The following is a 23,319-nucleotide window of genomic DNA, read 5'->3' on the forward strand; positions in this document are numbered from 1 at the left end:
AAGAGGATAAAGTAAAGAAAGCAACTGATGAACCTGAAGGCGGCGTTGAAGAGGATAAAGTAAAGAAGGCAACTGATGAACCTGAAGGCGGCGTTGAAGAGGATAAAGTAAAGAAGGCAATTGATGAACCTGAAGGCGGTGTTGAAGAGGATAAAGTAAAGAAAGCAACTGATGAACCTGAAGGCGGCGTTGAAGAGGATAAAGTAAAGAAGGCAACTGATGAACCTGAAGGCGGCATTGAAGAGGATAAAGTAAAGAAGGCAACTGATGAACCTGAAGGTGGCGTTGAAGAGGATAAAGTAAAGAAGGCAACTGATGAACCTGAAGGCGGCGTTGAAGAGTCTAAGGTAAAGAAGGCAATTGATGAAGCTGAAGGCGGCGTTGAAGAGTCTAAGGTAAAGAAGGCAACTGATGAACCTGAAGGCGGCGTTGAAGAGGATAAAGTAAAGAAGGCAACTGATGAACCTGAAGGCGGCGCTGAAGAGGATAAAGTAAAGAAAGCAACTGATGAACCTGAAGGCGGCGTTGAAGAGTCTAAGGTAAAGAAGGCAATTGATGAAGCTGAAGGCGGCGTTGAAGAGTCTAAGGTAAAGAAGTCAACTGATGAACCTGAAGGCGGCGTGGAAGAGTATAAAGTAAAGATGGCAACTGATGAACCTGAAGGCGGCATTGAAGAGTATCAATTAAAGCCTGCAACTGATGAACCTGAAGGTGGCGTTGAAGAGTATAAAGTAAAGATGGAAACTGATGAATCTGAAGGCAGCGATGAAGAGTACATAAGGCCCAAGTGGGATAGTAAATTCCAGTACCTTTTAAGCTGTGCTGGATTTGTTGTGGGTCTTGGAAATGTGTGGCGTTTTCCATATTTGTGCCAAACCTATGGAGGAGGTAAGAGAAAACCCACCTTTTCATTGATTAGTTGCATGATTGTTCAGACTAAACTATGACAAGCTCCTCTTGTTCTAAATTAATATGTGTTTGGGGTGTGCCACACTCCTCTAATCTCTGGATCCAGCAACTGTTAAAATTTAATCAGTGCTTTTAATTCTTGGAATAGCCAGGCTAGCCTCCCAGTGAGGTGTTAGCCTGGGTTGTGAGCCATTAAGGGAGATTAAGGGGCTCTATGTGAGATGGCAAAAAAGCCAGAGGTGGGAACAAAGGTGGCCTAAAATGGCTCTGCAGAGGCAGCTGTAAAGGTACTTAAATGTCTCGACTCTCCACCTCATGGCCTCATCTGTGGCAGATGACAGCTAGAAGAAGGAGACTATCACAGGTTCTGTAAAAGGGAGGGGTCCTTTTTTATTTTTGGTTTGAGAAATTCATTGCTAAATAAAATAAAAAATAATGCCATTTACATCCTGCTCTTCCTTCTGATTGACAGATGGCTATGTGCCCAGAGCAAAACAACAAGACAGAGAAATTGGGAAAGATATGTCCCTAATTTTTCTGTTAACTTCATTGCCTCACTGCAACTCTGATTTGCATGCAGCGCTTAATAGTATTACTGAATGACTTACAACCCAAGCTTTAAGTCTTGTTGGAATTGTTATCTATTGTTACTGATTGATTTGCTTTCACTGCAGGGATTTAGTGTCTGAGTTATTTACTTTCTCTGACTAAACGGACATGGATTTTTATTTTTATTTAAATTCTATTGGCAAGAAACATGAAAAACAAATAGTCTTGCTTCTAGGCAACTGTGACAATAAGAGTTCTTTAAATGTTTCTGTGCTTTGACTCTGATAAATGATTTTAAAATGTGTATTTTTCCTTGTTGAAAAGTGAAGAGATTAGAAACAAGCTACTTTGTCCAAGAGCAACTTCCTTTGCAGCATCATTCCTGGTTGTAACTTTTTGCCAATCTCTTCTCCTCAAGGAAAGCAGATAATTTACACCTGAGAACGTAGACCAAGGGAGATATGAACACCTGAGTTGACTCTAGCTGATTTCCCTCAAAGTTGATTCTCCCCCCCCCCCACGCTACATTCCAGATTTTTTTTAAAAAAATGAAAAAAACAAGCTAAAATGTAAGTGCAAAAACAGCAGCAAGGAACTCTCAATCAATGAAGCAGCATTTTTTTCATTACTTTCACCTTCTACATCTCTCACTGCAGGTCTGATTTATGCAGGTAAATCCCCACCAATTAGATGCAGTTTCAATGCATGCCACAGTAAAAAAACAACACAAAAAACCCTCTAACAATTAGTTGTATATTATTGCCTTTTTGCACAGACCCTAAGCGGGAGGACATGATTAGCTCACTCCACAACACCTCCCTGCCCCTTATATTGTTTGCATGGGGGCGGGGGCAGCCCCGATTTCAATCTGATATCAACATCACAGCTTCCCCAATGGAGGAAGTTAATGATCATAAGCTGTAGAACCCTTGTCCCTTCATGGAAAAATTCTTAAGATCCACAACTGGGTGCCATAGCAGTTAAGGTAGCGCCCCCAGTTTTTCTTACCCCCATTTTATCACCATATGGGGGAAAAAATCCTCTCTCAATCAACTGTTACAGCTTTTTTGCTTTACTTAATAATTATTTTATGTACAACATACTTACCTAACAGATGCTGCTGGTATAAAGATAATGCTAGTAGAAAGTTAGAGGTGGAGGAGGGCATGAGCAGTGGCATAGTGTGTGGGGCCAAGGGGTAGAATTCTGAGGGAACACAACCAGGCACCCCCCCCCAGGCATTGGCTTCCCCACACTGGTGAAGGATGCAAAGCAGTCCAGGCCCATGGAGCACAGGGAGGGGACAAGGGGCATCCCCAGTGTGGCCTGGACTGGCCAGACATGCCCCTGCAGGCAGCTGGCACAGCAAGGCCCCACTTGGCTGGAGATGTGCTCCATCAGTGTCAGGGGCTTGCCTGCACTGGGTGCCAGCAACCCACGCTATGCCACTGTTATGAGCTAACTGCTTGGAAATTGTGTTTCTAGGGGCATTCCTGATTCCATACATCATCGCATTTCTGTTGGAAGGCACCCCTATATTTTTTCTTGAATTAGCTGTAGGGCAACGCATGAAAAAAGGCAGCATTGAAGTCTGGTGGCACATCTCACCTTACCTGGGAGGACTGGGTAGGTTTCTGCAACTGCCTTTACTTGTGACTATACAATCTTCTAATCATTGCTCCTTCCTGGAAAATGCATGGACTACATGAGGGTGTGATAGTAAACCCAGTAGCGGTAGGGTAAAAGGTAAAGGACCAGTCAAAGGTGACTATGGGGTTGCAGTGCTCATCTCGCTTTCAGGCTGAGGGAGCCAGTGTTTGTCCTCAAACAGCTTTCTGGGTCATGTGGCCAGCAGGACTAAACCGCTTCTGGCGCAACGGAACACTATGACAGAAACCAGAGTGCACAGAAACGCCGTTTACCTTCCTGCCACAGTGATAACTATCTACTTGCACTGGCATGCTTTTGAACTGCTATGTTGGCAGGAGCAGGGACAGCAACGGGAGCTCATCCCGTCTTAGGGATTTGAACCGCTGACCTTCTGATCGGCAAGCCCAAGAGGCTCAGTGGTTTAGACCACAGCGCTACCCGCATCCCAGTACAGTAGTAGTAAACTCAGGCAGTTGCATGCCTATCTGTGTGAAAGATAAACAGAGCCACTCAGGGGCAACCTGTGTGATTTCACCACCTGAGGCAAAATGAGAATTGCCTCCCCCCCTCCCGCACCACTGCTTAGTTTGTTAGCATCAACGTTTAATTCACAGAGCAATATTGTTTTCCAGACTGCCAGAGTTCAGGTAGTAATTGGATTTGATCTTTCCATTGTGTGAATCAGACTCTTACAATATGTATGTTAAAAAGCAATTTTCTTTGTTCATGCCAAATCTGAGTGTGCTTGTATATTCCACAGGTTACTCTTCTGTGATAGTGTGCTTCCTAGTAGTTCTCTATTACAATATGCTTTTGGCCTGGATTTTGTGGTATTTTATAAACTCTTTCCGAAACCCATTACCTTGGAGTTCCTGCCCAACAGATACCAGCAAACCAGGTGAGTTCCCAAGTCTCTTGCTTCTTTCTGTTATTAGTATCTGCTTTTCTATGTATCCTTCAACCACTGCATTAAATTGTTTGTCCAACTCTGCCGCAGTCAGCAACTGTCAGACCCAGGTGTGTTCCTGCCATGCCTGTTTTGGCCCTAGTCACAGATTGGGATAAGCAAGGTCTAGACACAAAGCCCTACAGGTGCCCATTTTTCTGTGTAGGCTATGCGCGCATTATCAGCTGTGTCTTTGTGTCAGGTTGCATTTGTGCACACCAGAGATGGGATGGGGAAGTTTGTACCCAATGTGCATTACTTGCTTCATTTTCCCTCCCGCTTGCAATCCTCCCAATTACCGTTCATGGTGCTATCATCTGTGCATACGCTGTTACACAACTCAGCTGAACTGTACATCAAATGTGTATTCTTTTTGGGTTGAAGCTGGTTTGATGGAAAACACACACAATGGCAGGATTTATCAAAAATCTCCAGGCTAGCTCTACATCTTTGGTAATGTTCTATGTCTCTGGATTCAAAATCCACCATTGGGAGCGCACTAGAGCAAGAGTAAATGGTAATGTGTACAAAGATTGGATGAATTCTTCTCCTCTTCTCTTGCATAAAAAAGCACAGATGAGAAGGGGGGGTTAGCTCCCCCTCCTACCCAGATGCACTGCACTTTAAATTGACCTCTCCCCCCCCCCAAGCCCTGCTCTTCAGAGCAAGACTCACCTAGTTAGGCTGTGTCCTCATGAACATGTGTCTGCAGTTGCATCCTGTGAACATACACCCCAAATCTTACAGCTCCAAAAGGACAGAATTACAGAGAAAGCAGCACTTGTAAGTTGTACCAAAAGGGAATAGGATATGAACTGAGAGAAGCACTTGGTAATGCAGCAGAGATAGAATAATAATAATATTTTTATTTATACCCTCCCCACCTGAAAGAAGCAGCAGTAAGTTCATGTTTAAGGTATAGCTTAGTTTAATAATGGTTTAAAGTGCTGTGTAGATGGGGCCAATAGCTTAAAGCAGGTGTGGGGCATCTTCACGCCCTCCAGCTCTTACTACACTACAGCACCCACGATCCTGGGCCATAGGCCATGCTTGCTAGGACTGATGGGAGGTGTAGTTCAACGACACCTGGAAGTCCAAAGGTTCCCCACTCCTGGCTAGTTTACTAGTTATGCCAAAGCAAGAGCTTCCTGTGCAGAGAGAATTGATGCCTGAAGAAAGGCCCCATTCCTGCCCCTTCCCCTTCATGGAACAGCTTCAAGAGGATGAGGCACATATCCATTCACCTGGGGCTGTGCCTGGTTGCATCCCTAACACAAATATATGTAGGGCTGGAGAGTTTTGTTCCAGGCTTAGTCTGGAAGAGCTGAGGTGAAGGGCTCTTGATGTCATTCTTTTGGAAAGCCCTGTTTGTCAATCAAGAGGAGGCTATTCCCCAAACTAAACAATACCTCATTCTAGAACTCCAGAGGAGAGGGGTTTATGGTAGGTTCACATTTTCCTTAAAAACAAAACAAAAAATGGAATGGAGTTTTTAAAATGTAGTGGTGCTGTGGGTTAAATTACAGAGCCTAGGACTTGCTGATCAGGAGGTCGGTGGTTCAAATCGCCACGATGGGGTGAGCTCCGGTTGCTCAGTCCCTGCTCCTGCCAACCTAGCAGTTCAAAAGCACATCAAAGTGCAAGTATATAAATAGGTACCACTTCAGCGGGAAGGTAAACGGCGTTTCCGTGCGCTGCTCTCGTTTGCCAGAAGCGGCTTTGTCATCCTCGCCACATGATCCGCAAGCTGTACGCCGGCTCCCTCGGCCACTAAAGCGAGATGAGCGCTGCAACCCCAGAGTCGGCCACAACTGGACCTAATGGTCAGGGGTCCCTTTACCTTTATACCATCTGCACGCTCAATTGGTGCAGAATGGGACAACTACATATTCCTGACCGTCAGGATCCTTTCCAACTCTTCTACGATTCCATCTGTTTTGATAATGCTTTCTGTGCTTGTTATTTCAGAACTTATTGAAGAATGTAACAAAAGCACACCTACCAATTATTTCTGGTATAGGTACACTTTAAACATAAGCACGGATATTACAAACAGTGGTCCGCTTCAGTGGTGGCTGGTTTTATGTTTGGCAGCCTGCTGGTTACTTGTGTTCATTTGTACAATACGAGGAATTGAATCGACTGGAAAGGTGAGCAGGGATTATTACCAGACACCTGTATTTCACTGACCTGGTCCTTACTGAGGTGGTAAAGCCATCTTTAGACTGCACCACGTGAGACAGAAGGCAGCTCACATGAATGAATGTTCTATCATATTTTTTAAAAGGCACCTGCTCATTGAAAACTAATGCATCTGGGAGGAAGCTAGGTTAGAATCCATATGCAGGAGGGGTTTTTTGCATGTATTTGATCATCTTATTACCTGCCTGCAGTCAGAAATGCTACAGTCCGGACAGAAAATAGAATATAATCTATCTTAAGTGCTCATATATTTCATGGTGTTACCTTCACCTGTTCCTGACACTCACTTTTTTCTTCTCTGCTTTGTTCTTCCTCTTAGGCAATATATGTTACAACTACATTTCCTTACCTAATTCTAACATTATTCCTAATTTATGGACTGACTCTCCCAGGAGCCTTTCACGGATTGGTGTACTTCATGACTCCTAATGCACGTATTTATTCAATTGATCCTTGGTGTTCCAGATGATGTACAGAAAGTCTGACTTGGTCTTTTAGAGGTGGCTTTGAACTTTGAACTTTCCTCCATGCTGCTTCTTTGTTTACCACTTAATACTAGTTGGGATCCACACATATTCTGGCAATTGTACTTTGTTAATTCCCTCTGGAATCTATGAAGAACAGAAGCATGTGTAAAAATGCCCTTTTCTAGAACTTACGAATATAGGCAACCCTGGGTCAAATCTTATTTTTCAGCAGACAGGGCAGAACTACACTTCATTGTGCAAGCATGGGGTGTCCCAGTTCTGTATTTGACTTGTAATGCTGGGCGAATGCAGAGATGGAGAGATGCATTTGCAGAGGAAGCCAGTGGGCAGGTACTTAATCCTCCCTATGCCCACCAATTCTTCCCTACAAATGCTCCCCTGGGCTGCTTTTTGTTTCTCCGTCTGGCAGGGTCCAAGACTGGAAGATGTGCAAGTGAAGGTAAAAGCACTCTAGTGAGCATTTGTAAGGGACTATCGCCAAGCATGGAAAGAGTTAAGCGCTCTCTCCTAGACACTGATTCTCCCCCTCCAACAAGCCCCCAGCAGGCAGTTTGTGAAACACTTGTTTGCCAGTATAATGCATTGTTCTGTTCTGAATTTGTTGAATTCAGAAAACACACTAATTTTCCACTGCTTGCCAGGAAGGCCTGTATCAGTGAAATATACACAGGAATTATGAGACGAATAATGTGTTTAGCCCTGATATCTCCCTGTCTCTCTCACAGCTCAAGAAGATCAACAATCCACGTGCCTGGCTTGATGCAGCCACCCAGATTTTTTCCTCTCTTTCTTTAGGATGTGGGGGACTCATAGTATATTCAAGCTACAACCCGTCAAAGTAGGTATAATCTTGCAGTTTTGTTAGCTTTCACTCGCAATGTGGAGAGGAGCTGTTTGACGCAGTCAAATTGACTTCTATGAGATAGCGCCTCAGTGATCTCTGGAGACAAGACTCAATTCTCATTCAGCCCACACTGGAGCCCAGGAAAAGTGGTTGGCTCTGTTCTCTTGATGTTTCCCTGTGTGAGTCCCAAAGATACCCTTTATTGTTCTTTTTGCAATGTCAGAGTTGGGCAGATGCCCCAGTACACAGGCTGCCGCACACAAACAGTGGCAGGTTGCATACGCATGTCTGCCTGTGAAGATCTTCACATCATCTGCAGGAAGGATGGGAGTGAATGTGGAAGTGGGAAAAGTTCAGCTAAGTTTGAGATGCAATACTTGATGATGAATGAGTCCCACTGAAGTCAGCTGCAGAGCCCTGACTTGAGACCCCGAAGCCACCCCCTCATTGCAAATAACTCACACAAGGATACGGATATTAGGTTTATGTTATCGGGCAAATTTTGGCCACAACTTTATTGAAATTACAGAATGTGAGAGGTATTGGCATAGGCATTGATTGGACCTGACTATATCTGACTCCTGCCCATTGTGCAGGAAGCTCACCCTGGTGTTCCTGTTGGGGTCATGTCAAGGCCTTAGCCCCCTAGCCGGGCTTCAGACTAGATCAACACCCCCGGGTTTCCTTAATGGAATACCCTTAAGCATGGAGGGGCAGGTGATGACCACACCTCCTCTCCCCCACACAAGGTCAAACAATGCCTAACCGCAATCCTAACAAAGTTGTGACGATTGCTACAAGGTAGGCGAAAACCAAGTGGCCAGTGCCAATTTGCCAAGTGGAAAAATTCCCACCAGGCCCCTCGGTCAACCAAGGCGACCAACTGAAGTCAATAGCAAGGCCATAGCCTAACCTGCAAAATAGGGAGGGAGGGTGGGTGATTGAGGAAGCGAGCCAAAGAGGAAGTCCTCTGGCTCGCTCCTCCGTTTAAATGGCCCCGGCCATGCCCCCTGGCCACGGGGGGTGGGGGTGGGGGTGGATGGCTGGCCGGGCTCTGACATGGCCGGGATCCTCCAGGCAACGGGGGACAAAGTCCCCTGCCCCCGGTGGGGAGTGGGTGGCCACGCGGCCATGCTGGGAAGTGGAGCAGATTTATGATTAATGAGTCAGCTGCAGAGCCCTGACTTGAGAGTTTTTATTTTTGATCAGAAGGCAAGTGACTGAGGCAGCTGCATGTTCTCAATATAGCTTTACTCCATAAAGTTCCTGTGAGCATAAAACAGCATCATGCCATCTGTCTACTATTGCTATTTTTTACTGTTCTGGGATTGAAAATATTCAGTGAAGAGTAGATTACAAGTACTTCAAATAAAATAATAAATGTATAACATTAGAAGTTACAGACTCGGTGCTGGTCTTTGTAACATTTAATCGGGTTGTTATGTACTTGTTTTTCCTAGTAATGACTGTGAACTGGATGCTGTCATGATAGCAGGAATAAACTCTTTGACTTCTTTGTTTGCGTCAATCCCAGTTTTTTCGATTCTGGGGTTCAAAGCAACAATGGCCTATAAAGAATGCTTGGAAAGGTGAGCCGTTCAAGTTTCACAGTTAGGAACCAATTTAAGGTGTTCGTCCAAGTTCACAATTTTTGTTTTTCATTGTCTAAAATTTAGTGTCATTTCTCCCCCCCCCCCTTAAACCAGTTTAGGGGACCCCAGAGGGCAGAATTAAAATAAGATTGTAGCATAGAACACAAAGTATACAATCCTGCATGTTCCATGTGCATAATCATTAATTCAGGTATACAGGCAACTTCCTGTTTGTATGGGGGTTGCGTTCCTGGTCCCAGCGCACGTCAGTGGTTGTGCATAAACCCGTTTGGCCCTGGCCTGCCCCTATTTGAAGCAAATTGCTGTTGTTTTTCTTAAGGACTGTGGCAATGCAAATAATTCGTACCATTCCTGACTTTACTGACAGAAATGTTAAATACATCACCAAGGCATTCAGGAACGAAAGCATCACTGTAGACAGCGGTGCATTTTGGCTCAGTTACTTGAACGGAACGGATATCAATAAACTTACATCTCTCAACCTGGCAAATTGTGATCTCCAATATTTCCTTGATCAGGTATCGTACTCCATTGCAAAATGATCCAGTTGTAAAAGTACAGTATGCACTGATTTTGTAGTCGCCAAAACAACGCCACTTGCTGGGGCTATTGCCACAGAAACGGCATAAGTTCCTGATGGCATTCATATGCTCTTTTTCTGCCAAGGCACCTATTTTGCGGTTTTTGCCATGACAGGTAGTGCATTGAGTAGGGACCAGTAGGGTGGCAGAAGTGGGGCTAGGTTGCTCTCCCAGCTTCCCAACAGTGCACATTGTCATTGCTTATGGAGGAGGGCAAGGCGAGGGTGGCTGTTGTGGCAGAGCCAACCCACTGCTCCTGTTGCAGCATGTGCACCATGCCAACCTCCCTGCCGCCTTGCTCCTCTCCTTCACATCGGCATGTGGTATTTTGGGAAGCCAGGTGAGCAATGCAACCTCACCTGAGAGGAAGCGATGACAGGCAACACTGACTGTGTCAACAGCTTTGTTATGAATGAATGGAACTTCCTTCTCTGGTCACATTCCATGAAGGTTTCTGCAGCTTCCACTGCATTTTTCTGTAGTTTCTCTGCTGGACCTCTGCCATGCTGCAAGGTGGTCACAGCCCTGGCTCTTCAGCTACCGTTGATGTGATGGCCCAGGCAGGAAATTCTTTCAGAAGAGCTGTGTTTAGCTCTTTGGCTTCATACACGCTGCTCCATCTCTGGTAAACAAGCTTGTTACTCTGCCCATATGTATGAGTGCACAGAGACCACAAGTTGTTTGCCTGGTTATCTCCGAAGAAACACAATCTACCTTCCCCCCTACAACTACTGTTACTGGGGTGTTCCATGGCCACTTTTTTTAGCCACAAATACTTACACACAGAAGATGGGGCTCAGGGTACCCACCAAAACTCTAGTCCAGCTTGAGAAGTTTCCTTTTATAATTCTGCAGAGACACACAGAAACCATACCTGTGTCTGCACATATGAGCATGAAAAGAACTACAGAAAGCAATGTGTGAGCTTAGGTGGCTGCTTTTTTTATTATTTTATTACCATTCCTTCACCCTTAGATCCCAGGGCAAGTGACAACAATTTAAAATGCAACACTAAAAACAGATTACGGCAACTTAATACCACTGCACTGCTCTGGTTCACCAGAAGCGGCTTAGTCCTGCTGGCCACATGACCCGGAAGCTGTACGCCGGCTCTCTCGGCCAATAAAGCGAGATGAGCGCCACAACCCCAGAGTCGGCAACGACTAGACCTAATGGTCAGGGGTCCCTTTACCTTTACCTTTATGGTGAGTCCTAAAAATGCACATCTCAGGTGCCAAAGGTCAACGTCAAAAGGGTTTTTTGTTTCACCCACCCACCCAAATATGAACTTGTAATTGGTAATGGCTGTCTGTTATTCCAGATGATGGCTAAATGTTGAGTAATACTGTACAACATTTTGCCTCTGCATAAATGACACTCAGAAATCAATCTGACAGTTTTTACCATTATTTGTGAATTTTGCAGAGTGTTTCTGGAACCGGCTTGGCCTTTATTGTGTTCACTGAAATCATGCTTAAGATGCCTGGATCCAACACTTGGGCGATAATGTATTTTCTTATGCTGTTCAGTCTTGGTATATCTTCCATTTTTGGACTCGTTCAAAGTATCTTGACGCTTTTCACAGAATCTCACACTGTGTCTAGATACATATACAAGGAGGCTATATGTGGTAAGGCATCTTCCTCAAATCCTTTTCTTTGCTGATGACAATGCTCCAGAGTGATACAGTGCTTTACTCGGTTCAAAGTGCTTCACCTACATTATTTCAGCAATCAAAAACAACAGCAGCTTAGCATTATCTCTGTATTGCAGGTTGGGGCTGAGATAGGGTTCGTGGGCAAGACAGTATTTCAATGGGGGAATATCCTGGCTCATTTCTTATAGTTGCTGCTGTTGTTTCAAGATACGTTCTTTCCAGTTTCATTAACCTCTCCGGGGAGGTTTGGCTGCCACCTTCATTATACATCTTTAGGAGCCAGGCAAAAAAAGTTCCTCTTCAGCCAGATCTTGGGCTAATTCTATGGCCTTTTAAATGTGTTTGTGGGAGCGGGGGTGATTGTTTCATTTTTGTTCTATTTATTTTGTGCTTTTATCCTGTATTTTTATCTTGTGAACTGCCCTGATATCTCCGAAGGGCACTGTATAAATTAATAAACAGTAATAACAACAATAACAATAATCTGGTGAGCAGAAACTGTACAGTCTTAATGATGCCACATTGCACTCATTAACCATTAAGGATAGGTGAGTGGCAAAACTTGGGTGTTTGGCAAGAACGTAACAGACATGTTGGGATTGATTATAAACGCACATGTAAACACCAATGGTTAGGTTTTCTTTTATTTCATTTGTGTTAATTTGACTAATGAATGTTGTTGCCTGTAGGTTTAATATGCCTTTCTGCTTTTCTGCTGGGCCTGCTTTTTGCTCTGAGATCAGGAAACTACTGGCTTGAGATGTTTGATGCCTATGCGGGGACCTTGCCTTTGCTCATCATCACTTTCTTTGAAGTGATCGGTGTTGTATTTATTTATGGAATAAAAAGGTATGGCTATGTTTCTTCGCATATTTATCTGGATAAGCCCTTAGGTGCACAAGCAACTCAAGGCAGATGAACACGTGAGGCTCTATTCATAAGTAAGCATTTCTATTAAGAAATGAACACACTATGGAGAAACTAGATGGTTCAACAGAACTACTGACTCAGCATAACCCAGTGAAACTTAACTGCAGATTTGTTTAGACAAATTCTGCAATGCCTGAAAATTCTCAGCAAAATTAGCCTAATCCACCTACATCTTGTAATGCAAATCAGGATTTTTTAGTGATGGAGTGTCTCCCCTGCCCCCCCCCGGCCTGCTCCCCCACTTACATGGAAACTAACTCTAATGCTTGAAGAGGGTTTACAAGGTAAACTGGTGTCTAATCTGGACTGCTTCACACTGCTTTATTGAGTTGTGTTTCAAAACTGAATACTCATCCATGGGGGGAGCCGTTATGTTTAATATGAGGGGCATTCAGTCTGAAGAGGTACAGTCGCCAACAGCCATTGCTATTTGAAGTGGAATGGCCCAGGACCCAGATTTACCAGCACCCCTCATCATAGGGATCATGAGAACCAAGCCCATTGATAAGCTGGTGAGGTGTGACACTTCCATTTCCCTCCTTTATCCCGTGAAAACAACATTCTAAGCAACAAACCTTTATTTAGTCTATTTATTTTTGTACTGCCAAATAAAACACTGGGGTGATGCACAACATAAAATACAATTACAAGCAGTATCAATAATTATGGAAGTGGCTGGCTAATCAAAACATTAAAAAGCAATGAAGGCCTGATCTTTAAGAGAGGCAGGAAAGTCAAAAGTGAGGGTGTCTGCCAGGTCTCTTACTGGCCTAGGTGCAGCAAGAGATACCTGGTTATTGTATTTGAAGTATAATCCATGTACCCCTGCTCAGAAATAAATTCCATTGCATACAGTGGGAATATGATCCCAGCTAAGGGTTGCAGCCTTATGCATAATTTGGGGGTATACACCCCACAAGTTGCAATAGGATAAAGGTTTCCTATCTGTTGTGTTTAATTCATTTGTGTAAAAGATCATTTGATTTTGGAGGGTGCATATGGCCTTCTTAACAGCCCAAGCAGCTGTCAGAGAGGATAGATCTCTATTTGAGGCAGTCCTTGATTTCAAAATCCCTGTGGTTTAAAAGATTAAGAACTCTAGGCAGGGAGAGCAGAGGCTTCAAAGTTTCCCACCAGCAGTTAAAGCGTGGAAAGGAGACGGAACAGGCTAGCTGGTAGAGACATGTAATACATTTCTATTTCAGTCACAGAAATCATTTTTAAATTAGCACATAAATGTTTTACGCAAGCCTGAATCCTCTTTTGTTTGCATTTCCCTCTTTTGAGTGATGCTTATGTAGCTGCTCTACTTGTTCCTGCATTCATCAAGTGATGAGCAGGCAGAAACAGAAGTTTAGCTGGCTTCATTTTTTAATAAGGTTGCATGCAAGTGAATTGTCCACAGATCACTCATTAAATGTATCCATTTCATTAACAGATTCAGTGCAGATGTGAAAGATATGATAGGAAGACCACTAAAAGGCTATTGGAAGGCAACGTGGCTATTTTTCTCCCCAGTGATAATGTTCCTAATTTTTTTGTCCTATGTACTAGTTGAGCCACCATCAAGGTACTATACTTGGAACCCAAATTATGTAAGTTACCTTTATACAAGTCATTACTAGTCTTTCCCTAATTTGCATTCATGGGGGGGGGGGGATTGAGGTCTCACTCCAATCTTGCTGTTATGAACTCCTGAAGTGATAAATATGCTCTGCTTAAGCACAGAATTCCTGAGCCATCACTGATGTTTCACTAGGGCTTACAGGGGGGCCTGCAGCTAATTAACCTCACCAGATTTTTAATGCTGAATTTTTTAGGATATGCTGTAAGCCACCCAGAGTGGCCGGGGAAACCCAGTAAGATGGGCGGGGTATAAATAATAAAATTATTAAGTATAATCAACTGAGGATGCTTTATGTTGGCCTTTTTATTTAATGTCCTGCCTCTTTTGTTTCAGCCGGACATTTAATAAATGGTTTTACATTTTCATTTTATTACTCTGCTGTAAGCTGCTCTTAGAGCATTCCTGAAGAGCAACTTAAAAGCAGGTTGAATAAACAGACATCCTCTTCACACCAAGGCCAAAGATGCCATCAGTCATATACTACAGCCCACCAAGGGCTTGACAGTGATCCTGGCTCTTGCCATCTAGGACACAAAGCTAAAACAGGCTTTACAGAACCCTACATGCCTGCTGGGCTGTTTTCTTCTTTGTGGGGCACAGGAGGTGTGTGTCTGCTGTACGTGTAGTGAGCCATCAAACTTGCGTATGTACCTATTACAAGATGGTATTGCCTGGAGAAAGACAGTCAGGGTGTGTATCCACAGTAGTGGACAGAGGAGGAATGACCAGTGGGGGTGGGACGCAGAAAAGAGTGCCATAACGCACCTGTAACAGCAAACATGCTTTTTCTGTATTGGTCTCTACTGTCACAGTAGGTGCTGTAACTCTCTAATGGTTTGACTTTACCCACAAAGGCACACTCTTCCGACAGATGGATGCCATGTGGTTCCTAGCTAGCCAACCATACAGACACTGACCAGTCCCAGATCTGTTCAGCTTCATGAGTTTTCAGATGATCAGCCTTGATGATAACTGTTTGTTATCAAGTCCCAGCCTACATAAAAACAGAGAGATTTTACCATTTCGTGTGACAGGAGTGAGCATTCATTAAAAAATTGTTTTTTGTTAGATACAACACACCACTAGCACAATGGGGCTTTCCCCTCCTCTCCTCCTCCCATGGCATCCCAAAATTTGCTCCAGAGCAGGCACCCCCAAACACGGCCCTCCAGATGTTTTGGGACCACAATTCCCATCACCCCTGACCACTGGTCCTGTTAGCTGGGAATGATGGGAGTTGTAGTCCCAAAACATTTGGAGGGCCGAGTTTGGAGATGCCTGCTCCAGAGGGTTTGGGAAATCCCTAGAAGGTATTTAGGAGGTGCACCAGTGGAGAAGAGAACATCCCATCATGTGGGGAGACATCCTTGTGCTGATGAAGCCATAGTCTTAGCCCTACACTGCATGCAACTCAGGAGCCTTCCCTTTCCCTTTTGGAATAATGCCAACCTTTGCTTAGCTCCCACTTTGAAGTATTAACAAGCTGTAATTCCTGTCCTCACTTACCTGGGAGCAATCCCCATTTAACTTGATGGGATTTGCTTCTGAGTAAACACATAGAAAATTGTGCTGTTTAGTGTGGCTTTCATGCAATACATTCATTTCTCCCAAAGGTACATTTTCCTGCAAAAGAGCCAAAAAAGTATCCTCCCTGGGCTGTCGTCATCTCTATCATGCTGGAAAGTGTACCATGTTTGATGATCCCTTTCGGAGCCATTTACCAACTTTGGAGAATCGTACTGAAAAAGAAACAGCTACAAATAATACATCCAGACACCAGCACTGGTATCCTTGGTATCACCAGTAGCACCGGTAGCACTGGTATTCCTGGTATCACCGGTAGCATCAGTAGCATTGGTATCCCTGGTATCACCAGTAGCACCGGTAGCACTGGTATCCCTGGTATCACCAGTAGCACCTGATCTTAACTTTTGTTTAAGCAATCTGGTCACCCTTGTTTTCCCCATCTTATCCTCACCATTAACCCCCCCACATGTATCCTCAAATTTAAGGTATTCAATCAGTAAGAATGTAAGGATTTCTATGTAAAAACGTTTTTTCAATAAATGCATCTTTATATATAGCACTCAAGACTGTTCATAATACATAACACATAATTATCTTGTAAGTCTTACCACGCCAACCGTATAAGGCAGGTCCACATTCTTATCCCTATATTGCAGGTGTGGGGGCTGAGACTGAAAGAAGTGCTTTGCCTAAGGCCATTCGGTGCATGAGATTTAGAAAGGGGAAAACTGCTAGGGCCTGATTACAAAATTATGTCATTATAAGTGGACAGAACATGGTACAGTGGTACCTCTGGTTACAGATGCTTCAAGTTACAGACTCCGCTAACCCAGAAATAGTACCTCGGGTTAAGAACTTTGCTTCAGGATGAGAACAGAAATCGCGCGGCGGCAGTGTGGCGGCAGCGGGAGGCCCCATTAGCTAAATTGGTACCTCAGGTTAAGAACAGTTTCAGGTTAAGAAAGGACCTCCAGAACGAATTAAATTCTTAAACCGAGGTAGCTCTGTAATTCCACTGATCTTTTCAGGCACTACCCTTACAATATACACACATACACATATAAATAATAACTGGAATTTAGAAGACACAATCCATTAAGTCACAAATTGTATTTTCTAAATTGGAGATCTGAGTCTTTTTTATGATGATTTCCCCTATAGCTACTAGAACATCCCATTTATTTGTAGAAACATAAACTAGTTTGGACAGAATCAGTAGTTTATTTATATCTAACCACTTGAACTCGGCCATGCCATTCATCCTTCATTCAGATTGTTCAGATTTACCAAGTGAATGGGCCATTACCAAGAAAGATACAACAACTGTTCTTGCTAAAAGGCCATGTGAAATACAGTAATAGTCTCAAACATGCAAATGATCTGAGGATTACTGAGCAAGGGTTAAGGAAAACCACATGCTTCTGACAGCCACAATCATAAAATAACGTGCCACTGAGTTTTTAAAACAGAGGTCACATTTTTCTAAGTGATTTACGCAAACAAGGCTTAGTGAACAGAACACAGAAACTTGAAGCCCTAGATCACTTTGTAGGCAAGATACCAGAATAAGGATCTCACCATTGTTGGATTACAGAAAAATATAATTCCCCTTGACAATTCTAGGGTAGGTGAATTTTTTACACAGTAAAAAATAGAAATAAAAATGGAGCATATCCCATTACTTACTTTGCCGATAAAATACTTTGAAAACGTCAGTTTGAGCTCATGTATTCATGGCACTGGGATGCGGGGGGCGCTGTGGGTTAAACCACAGAGCCTAGGACTTGCCAATCAGAAGTTCGGCGGTTCAAATCCCCTCAACAGGGTGAGCTCCCGTTGCTCGGTCCCTGCTCTTGCCAACAGAGCAGTTTGAAAGCACGTCGAAGTGCAAGTAGATAAATAGGTACCGCTCCGGTGGGAAGGTAAACGGCGTTTCCGTGCACTGCTCTGGTTCACCAGAAGTGGCTTAGTCATGCTGGCCACATGACCCGGAAGCTGTACGCTGGCTCCCTCGGCCAATTGAGCGAGATGAGCTCCGCAACCCCAGAGTCGGCCACGACTGGAGCTAATGGTCAGGGGTCCCTTTACCTTTACCTTTATTCATGGCACTAAGCATTCTTTCAGGCACCAAATTACTACATTTTTCCTCCTACAGGAGGTTGACTTAGCTATTTATTTCTTTTTCTTTTTTAAAGGAAAAATAAAACAGTTTACCTACAATAAGACCGCATTATTCAATCAAGAATGGCTTTGAAATCTTCATATAGTGATGGTTCCGTCACTTCCTTCAGGAGTTGTACAGAAGCTTCTGGAATTTGCCGGAGCAACCGTATTTCACCTGAAAAGATGAATGCTAAAATCAACCAATCGCTGCTCCGACAGACAAATCATTCCGAACAGGGTTATTGGGTGGTCCGCAGGCTGTTTTTTAAAACAAGGGTGGCCATTTTTTGCTAATGCAATGCCTCTGGGCTGCATGGCACATTGGCACACCCCATCCCTGCACTCCCAAGGACATTTTGAAACTTCATGTGATGGGGAGCAGGCTTCTTAGCTGTTTGAAGCACCCCACTCCTGTAGTTTCCAGTTTTTGTTTTTTTTAAAAATGATATTTATTAGAAGTTTCAAAAATTACACAAAAAAGAAAAGAAGAAAACAACAAAAAAATTAACAAAACATGCATAACAATACATCAAAAAAGGAAAAGGAAAACATAAAAACCAATACAACAATAACAATAAAAAAACACATCCAATATTGCATATCTTTATCTTTCATTCACTTGTTTCATTGACCTCCTCACACCTCCCTTTTTGTATTCTAGTTTAGTTATTTGTTTCAGCAAATTCTTTCCATCTTTCTCAATTTTTATTGAATAATTTGTCTTAACAGTCTAACCTATTAAATAACTCAGCAAATCCTTTCCATCTGTCACTATATTCTGTCATTCAATTTACCTTAATTTATTTTAACCTTATCTTACCATAAAATACCTTAAAGCTTAAAACTTAATATTTATTTGTACATAATTCCTTATATCATTTCTACTAAAGCCAAATATTTTCATTCCAACATTTTTCCTAATGCTCATTAATTTTACACTAATTCCCAAAATATTTTTTTTTTAAAAAAATCTTCCAATATTCCTCCGACGTCTCTTCTTCCTGGTCTTGGGTTATGTCAGTCCTTACTGTCCATTCCATCTAGTCCATCAACCTGGTAATCTTATGTCCGAGGCTCTTAAGTCTTTTCCATGTCCCTTCTGCAGATCTTCTTCTTGTTTGTACCTGCACTTTACCTTGTCTTTTGTTGATCTCTTTCTTAATTTCTTTTCTTTCTCGTTGAGGAGTAGGTCTCGGGGATACTCCAACTCAAAAATATCTCCGTCTCTCCTCAACAGATCAGCCCATTCCCCACAGTCCCATTCCCCACAGTCGGCAGTGTAGTCCAGAAAATATTTAAAAGCATGTTTCAAAGTCCCTCCAAAATTAAGGGCCCCCACATCTCCAGACCCCCCCTGGCCCACTCCAAATTCAGTCTTCAAGGACAGCGGCTTATGCTCCTGCAGGGCCTCGGGTCTCTCCATTTGTGTTACTTGAGGTTCAACAGCAACCGCCTCCATTATCTTCTGCATTTGCACTTGCCCTGTCAAAACAGGTTCCTGCGTTGGCTCCTGAATGGTTTCTGTATAAATATTCACTGTTTGTCCAAAATATTTGACTGCAACAGTCATCAAATCCATCTTCTCATGCATCTGCTCCAACAAACCACTTGTCTTGCAAAAAGCAAGCACCAAAACTTCTTCCAAACACATTTTTATTCAAGGTCAGAATCTGGTCCCACGATCTTAATCTCCACAGCTGTGAAATCCCTAGATCGACTCCAGCAACAATTTAACAAGCTCCCTCTAGAGGAGACAATTTCTATTTGTATCCATCTTTTGGAAGCAGGTCCAACAAAAGAGAATTACTTTCATTTTTCAAGTTATTTGTTTCTTTTAAATGCAAAAGGCAACATTGGACTCAATTTGTTTCTCTTCTTTAACTATCTGTCAAAAGGCGTTCCATTCAAAGTCAATGAACTTCCCCAAAAATCTCTGTCTCTGACACCCCGTTCCCAGGTTTGAGACGGTGGAAATTTATCTTTCTTTACTCTCTCTCCTGCAGGCTTGAACAATCAAAATTCCTCCTCTTTACTCCTGCTTCCACGAGGGGTTTTGATGGTTAAAACTGGAGGAATTTTAAACCTTTATATATGACTTTCCTGACTTTAGCTTGCACAATTTTTGCTTCAGTCTGTTTACAAAAGCGGAAGGCGGACTTCCTGTTTAGAACCTTCCTGCTTCGGTGCCAAATTAAAATGTTTCTTAATCCAATTTTCCGATCTACTCACGGGTACTTGTTTAGAGTCCAATTGTCCCCAGGAAAAAGTCAGCGCTCTCCGGCAATGCTGTGCGGCTTCACTCTATAAAAATAGCGGTCGATTCAAAACACCGCGCCGCTCACCCCACGTCGCTTCGGATCCCTGAAAAAGGGGTTTCCTTGCAAGTAGGATGGGCGCTCCTGGTGTCAGCCGAATCCCACGTTCCCAGGATTCCTCCGCCTGGGGTTTTTAAAGGGTCTCCGCCTTCGCCGCGGCGTGTAGTTTCCAATTTTTGGAAGCAGCGCTGCCTCCCACAGTGGAGGGAGAGCAATACAGTGGTACCTCGCAAGACGAATGCCTCGTAAGATGAAAAACTCGCAAGACGAAAGAGTTTTTCGTTTTTTGAGTTGCTTCGCAAAACAAATTTCCCTATGGGCTTGCTTCGCAAGACGAAAACGTCTTGCAAGTTTCTCCACTGAAGCTTCCTGTCTGCGTATTCATTTGTGGTTTTGTAGGACATCTTAGGGTAGCAGTTGCATCTTGCGTGCATTTACATTTTCTCAATTTTGGGGGGTGTATGTGTGTGTAAAATTATTAAACAGAAATGCATGATTAAGCCTGCCAATAGACTCTACAGTTCAGAGAACTGGTGGCTTTTGCATAAAAATGCAAATTGTGGAAATAAATCATGATGGGGAGTCAAGGTTCTAGTTTATGAATGAATACTAGCCTCAATGCATTCCTATGGGAATCCGTGCTTCGCAAGATGAAAAAACTCACAAGACGAAAAAACTCGCAGAACGAATTAATTTCGTCTTGCGAGGTACCACTGTAGTCATAACGGCTAGTACCTATCTCCTCCCCCATGAATTTGTCTAATCCTCTTTTAAAGCCAACCAAGTTGGAGAACAGCACTGCCTCCTGGGGGAGAAAGAGTTTGACCATAAACTTGCCCATCCCTAATATATATAAAATGGAATTATATGGCTCAAATCTGCAACAAGGCTCTTTAAAAATAGTTCAATGCCCTCGAGAATCTCAAATACATGTAACAGATGAGCTTTTATTGCAAGAACTATGCCCCTCAAAAGTACAAGGGAAATAATTTTATTTGTTTAACAAAAATTATATACTGCTTGATTGTAATAAAATCTCTAAATGATTTATAAGCCCAGCTTACTGGACTGTTTTAAGGATTACAAATATAATGCATGCAAAATGCTTTGCAGCTCTGACAAGTTCTTTATAAATACTAGGTGCTATTTACCGTATTCCAAACAGTAATTTTGAACACAGGTATTAGAGTCACTTAAATGTGACTCATTAGCATGACTGCACTTTGCTTGTGGCAGAAGACTCCTTTGCATACTGAGGGCGCAAGCCAAACCCAAGGCAAACCTGACAGGGTTTTCTGGAAGGAGGGCAGTCAGGGCAATCTCTGTACCAGTTGGGTGCAGCAATTGGGCTCACATCAGGCCTGGTGCTATCACGTAACACGCAAGGGACCAGGTTGGCCTTCCCTCCATTTGGGGGCTTTCTGCTGACTGCTGTTGCTGGGCGTCCTGCCAACAGCACTTTGCCCGTCTAGTGAGCAGAAGGGGACGCTTTGCACCAGCAGTGATACTTGTGAAACACAATGGTGAAAGCTGGCTGGTGTAGCTGTCAGAGCCGAATGGAGAGACAACTATGGCGCAAGGGAGAAGAATTGGGGTATCTCGTTCCCTACAACCCATATATAACACACAAGGCTCCTCTTATTGCCTGTATAGCAATACATACATCTATCTCTTGACGTTTATGCATGTCAACATCTCTTGTCACGATGGCACATGTTTTCAGACCCTGGAAAGTGCTCCTGAGTCTTGAAATCATGCTGTTAAAGCTGGTTTTGACCTATGGCTCAGTTATGTGTGCATGTGCATCACTTGGTTGGTTCTGCACTTGATAACCAGCTTCTGAATGTGAGAGGCAATTACATCGCAAGCTCAGAGGCATAGGAAGGTCAGGTGGTACCTGGTGCAGAAAATTTATTGTCACCCCCCCCTGATATTTTTTTTTTTTTTTGCCTGCAAAAATGGTTTTACGTTGGGTTTTCCCATCCACTCTGAGTGAGGGGATGTCCTGTCTTCATGCAGGGCAGACTGGGGTGTGTGGCTGAGTGAGGGGGTGTCCTGGCTTCATGCAGGGGAGACTGGGGTGTGTGGCTGAGTGAGGGGGTGTCCTGGCTTCATGCAGGGGAGACTGGGGTGTGTGGCTGAGTGAGGGGTGTCCTGGCTTCATGCAGGGGAGACTGGGGTGTGTTACTGAGTGAGGGGGTGTCCTGGATTCATGCAGGGGAGACTGGGGTGTGTTGCTGAGTGAGGGGGTGTCCTAGCTTCATGCAGGGGAGACTGGGCTGTGTTACTGAGTGAGGGGGTGTCCTGGCTTCATGCAGGGGAGACTGGGGTGTGTGGCTGAGTGAGGGGGTGTCCTGGCTTCATGCAGGGGAGACTGGGATGTGTGGCTGAGTGAGGGGGTGTCCTAGCTTCATGCAGGGCAGACTGGGGTGTTTGACTGAGGGGGGTGTCCTAGCTTCATGCAGGGGAGACTGGGGTGTGTTACTGAGTGAGGGGGTGTCCTGGCTTCATGCAGGGGAGACTGGGGTGTGTGACTGAGGGGGGGTGTCCTGGCTTCATGCAGGGGAGACTGGGGTGTGTGGCTGAGTGAGGGGGTGTCCTGGCTTCATGAAGGGAGACTGGGGTGTTTGACTGAGGGGGGGTGTCCTGGCTTCATGCAGGAGAGACTGGGGTGTGTTACTGAGTGAGGGGGTGTCCTGGCTTCATGCAGGGCAGACAGGGGTGTGTGGCTGAGTGAGGGGGTGTCCTATCTTCATGCAGGGCAGAATGGGGTGTGTGGCTGAGTGAGGGGGTGTCCTGGCTTCATGCAGGGGAGACTGGGCTGTGTTACTGAGTGAGGGGGTGTCCTGGCTTCATGCAGGGCAGACAGGGGTGTGTGGCTGAGTGAGGGGGTGTCCTATCTTCATGCAGGGCAGAATGGGGTGTGTGGCTGAGTGAGGGGGTGTCCTGGCTTCATGCAGGGGAGACTGGGGTGTGTGGCTGAGTGAGGGGGTGTCCTGGCTTCATGCAGGGGAGACTGGGCTGTGTTACTGAGTGAGGGGGTGTCCTGGCTTCATGCAGGGGAGACTGGGGTGTGTGGCTGAGTGAGGGGGTGTCCTAGCTTCATGCAGGGCAGACTGGGCTGTGTTACTGAGTGAGGGGGTGTCCTGGCTTCATGCAGGGGAGACTGGGGTGTGTGGCTGAGTGAGGGGGTGTCCTGGCTTCATGCAGGGCAGACTGGGCTGTGTTACTGAGTGAGGGGGTGTCCTGGCTTCATGCAGGGGAGACTGGGATGTGTGGCTGAGTGAGGGGGTGTCCTAGCTTCATGCAGGGCAGACT

The 23,319-nt window shown here is 44.3% G+C and overlaps 2 protein-coding genes across 8 annotated transcripts in view; one reads left to right on the forward strand and one right to left on the reverse strand.

Moving 5' to 3' along the window:
• LOC309374855 (sodium-dependent neutral amino acid transporter B(0)AT3-like) overlaps positions 1-16,079 on the forward strand; it is a 37,237-nt gene extending 21,158 nt beyond the window's left edge. The window contains exons 2-14 of one of the 2 annotated variants that reach the window (XM_081920046.1): positions 588-888; positions 2,944-3,084; positions 3,869-4,006; positions 6,023-6,204; positions 6,576-6,686; positions 7,470-7,582; positions 9,049-9,177; positions 9,569-9,719; positions 11,208-11,412; positions 12,129-12,288; positions 13,808-13,964; positions 15,610-15,807; positions 15,853-16,079. In XM_081920046.1, the coding sequence (XP_081776172.1) occupies positions 642-888; positions 2,944-3,084; positions 3,869-4,006; positions 6,023-6,204; positions 6,576-6,686; positions 7,470-7,582; positions 9,049-9,177; positions 9,569-9,719; positions 11,208-11,412; positions 12,129-12,288; positions 13,808-13,964; positions 15,610-15,807; positions 15,853-15,918 (1,998 nt within the window). In that variant the 5' untranslated portion in view covers positions 588-641 and the 3' untranslated portion in view covers positions 15,919-16,079. Of the gene's footprint in view, positions 1-587; positions 889-2,943; positions 3,085-3,868; positions 4,007-6,022; positions 6,205-6,575; positions 6,687-7,469; positions 7,583-9,048; positions 9,178-9,568; positions 9,720-11,207; positions 11,413-12,128; positions 12,289-13,807; positions 13,965-15,609 lie in introns of both variants that reach the window. The other variant, XM_081920045.1, reaches the window with a different exon arrangement.
• TERT (telomerase reverse transcriptase) overlaps positions 13,976-23,319 on the reverse strand; it is a gene marked incomplete at its 5' end in the record, with an annotated part of 59,672 nt that continues 50,328 nt past the window's right edge. For 2 of the 6 annotated variants that reach the window (XM_081920016.1, XM_081920014.1), the window contains one exon: positions 13,976-15,619. The remainder of the gene's footprint in view (positions 15,620-23,319) is intronic. The other 4 variants (XR_014170731.1, XM_081920017.1, XR_014170732.1 and 1 more) reach the window with 3 other exon arrangements.

The sequence above is a fragment of the Podarcis melisellensis genome (genome assembly GCF_964234715.1).
Source record: "Podarcis melisellensis genome assembly, chromosome: 7".
Classification (NCBI taxonomy): Eukaryota; Metazoa; Chordata; class Lepidosauria; order Squamata; family Lacertidae; genus Podarcis; species Podarcis melisellensis.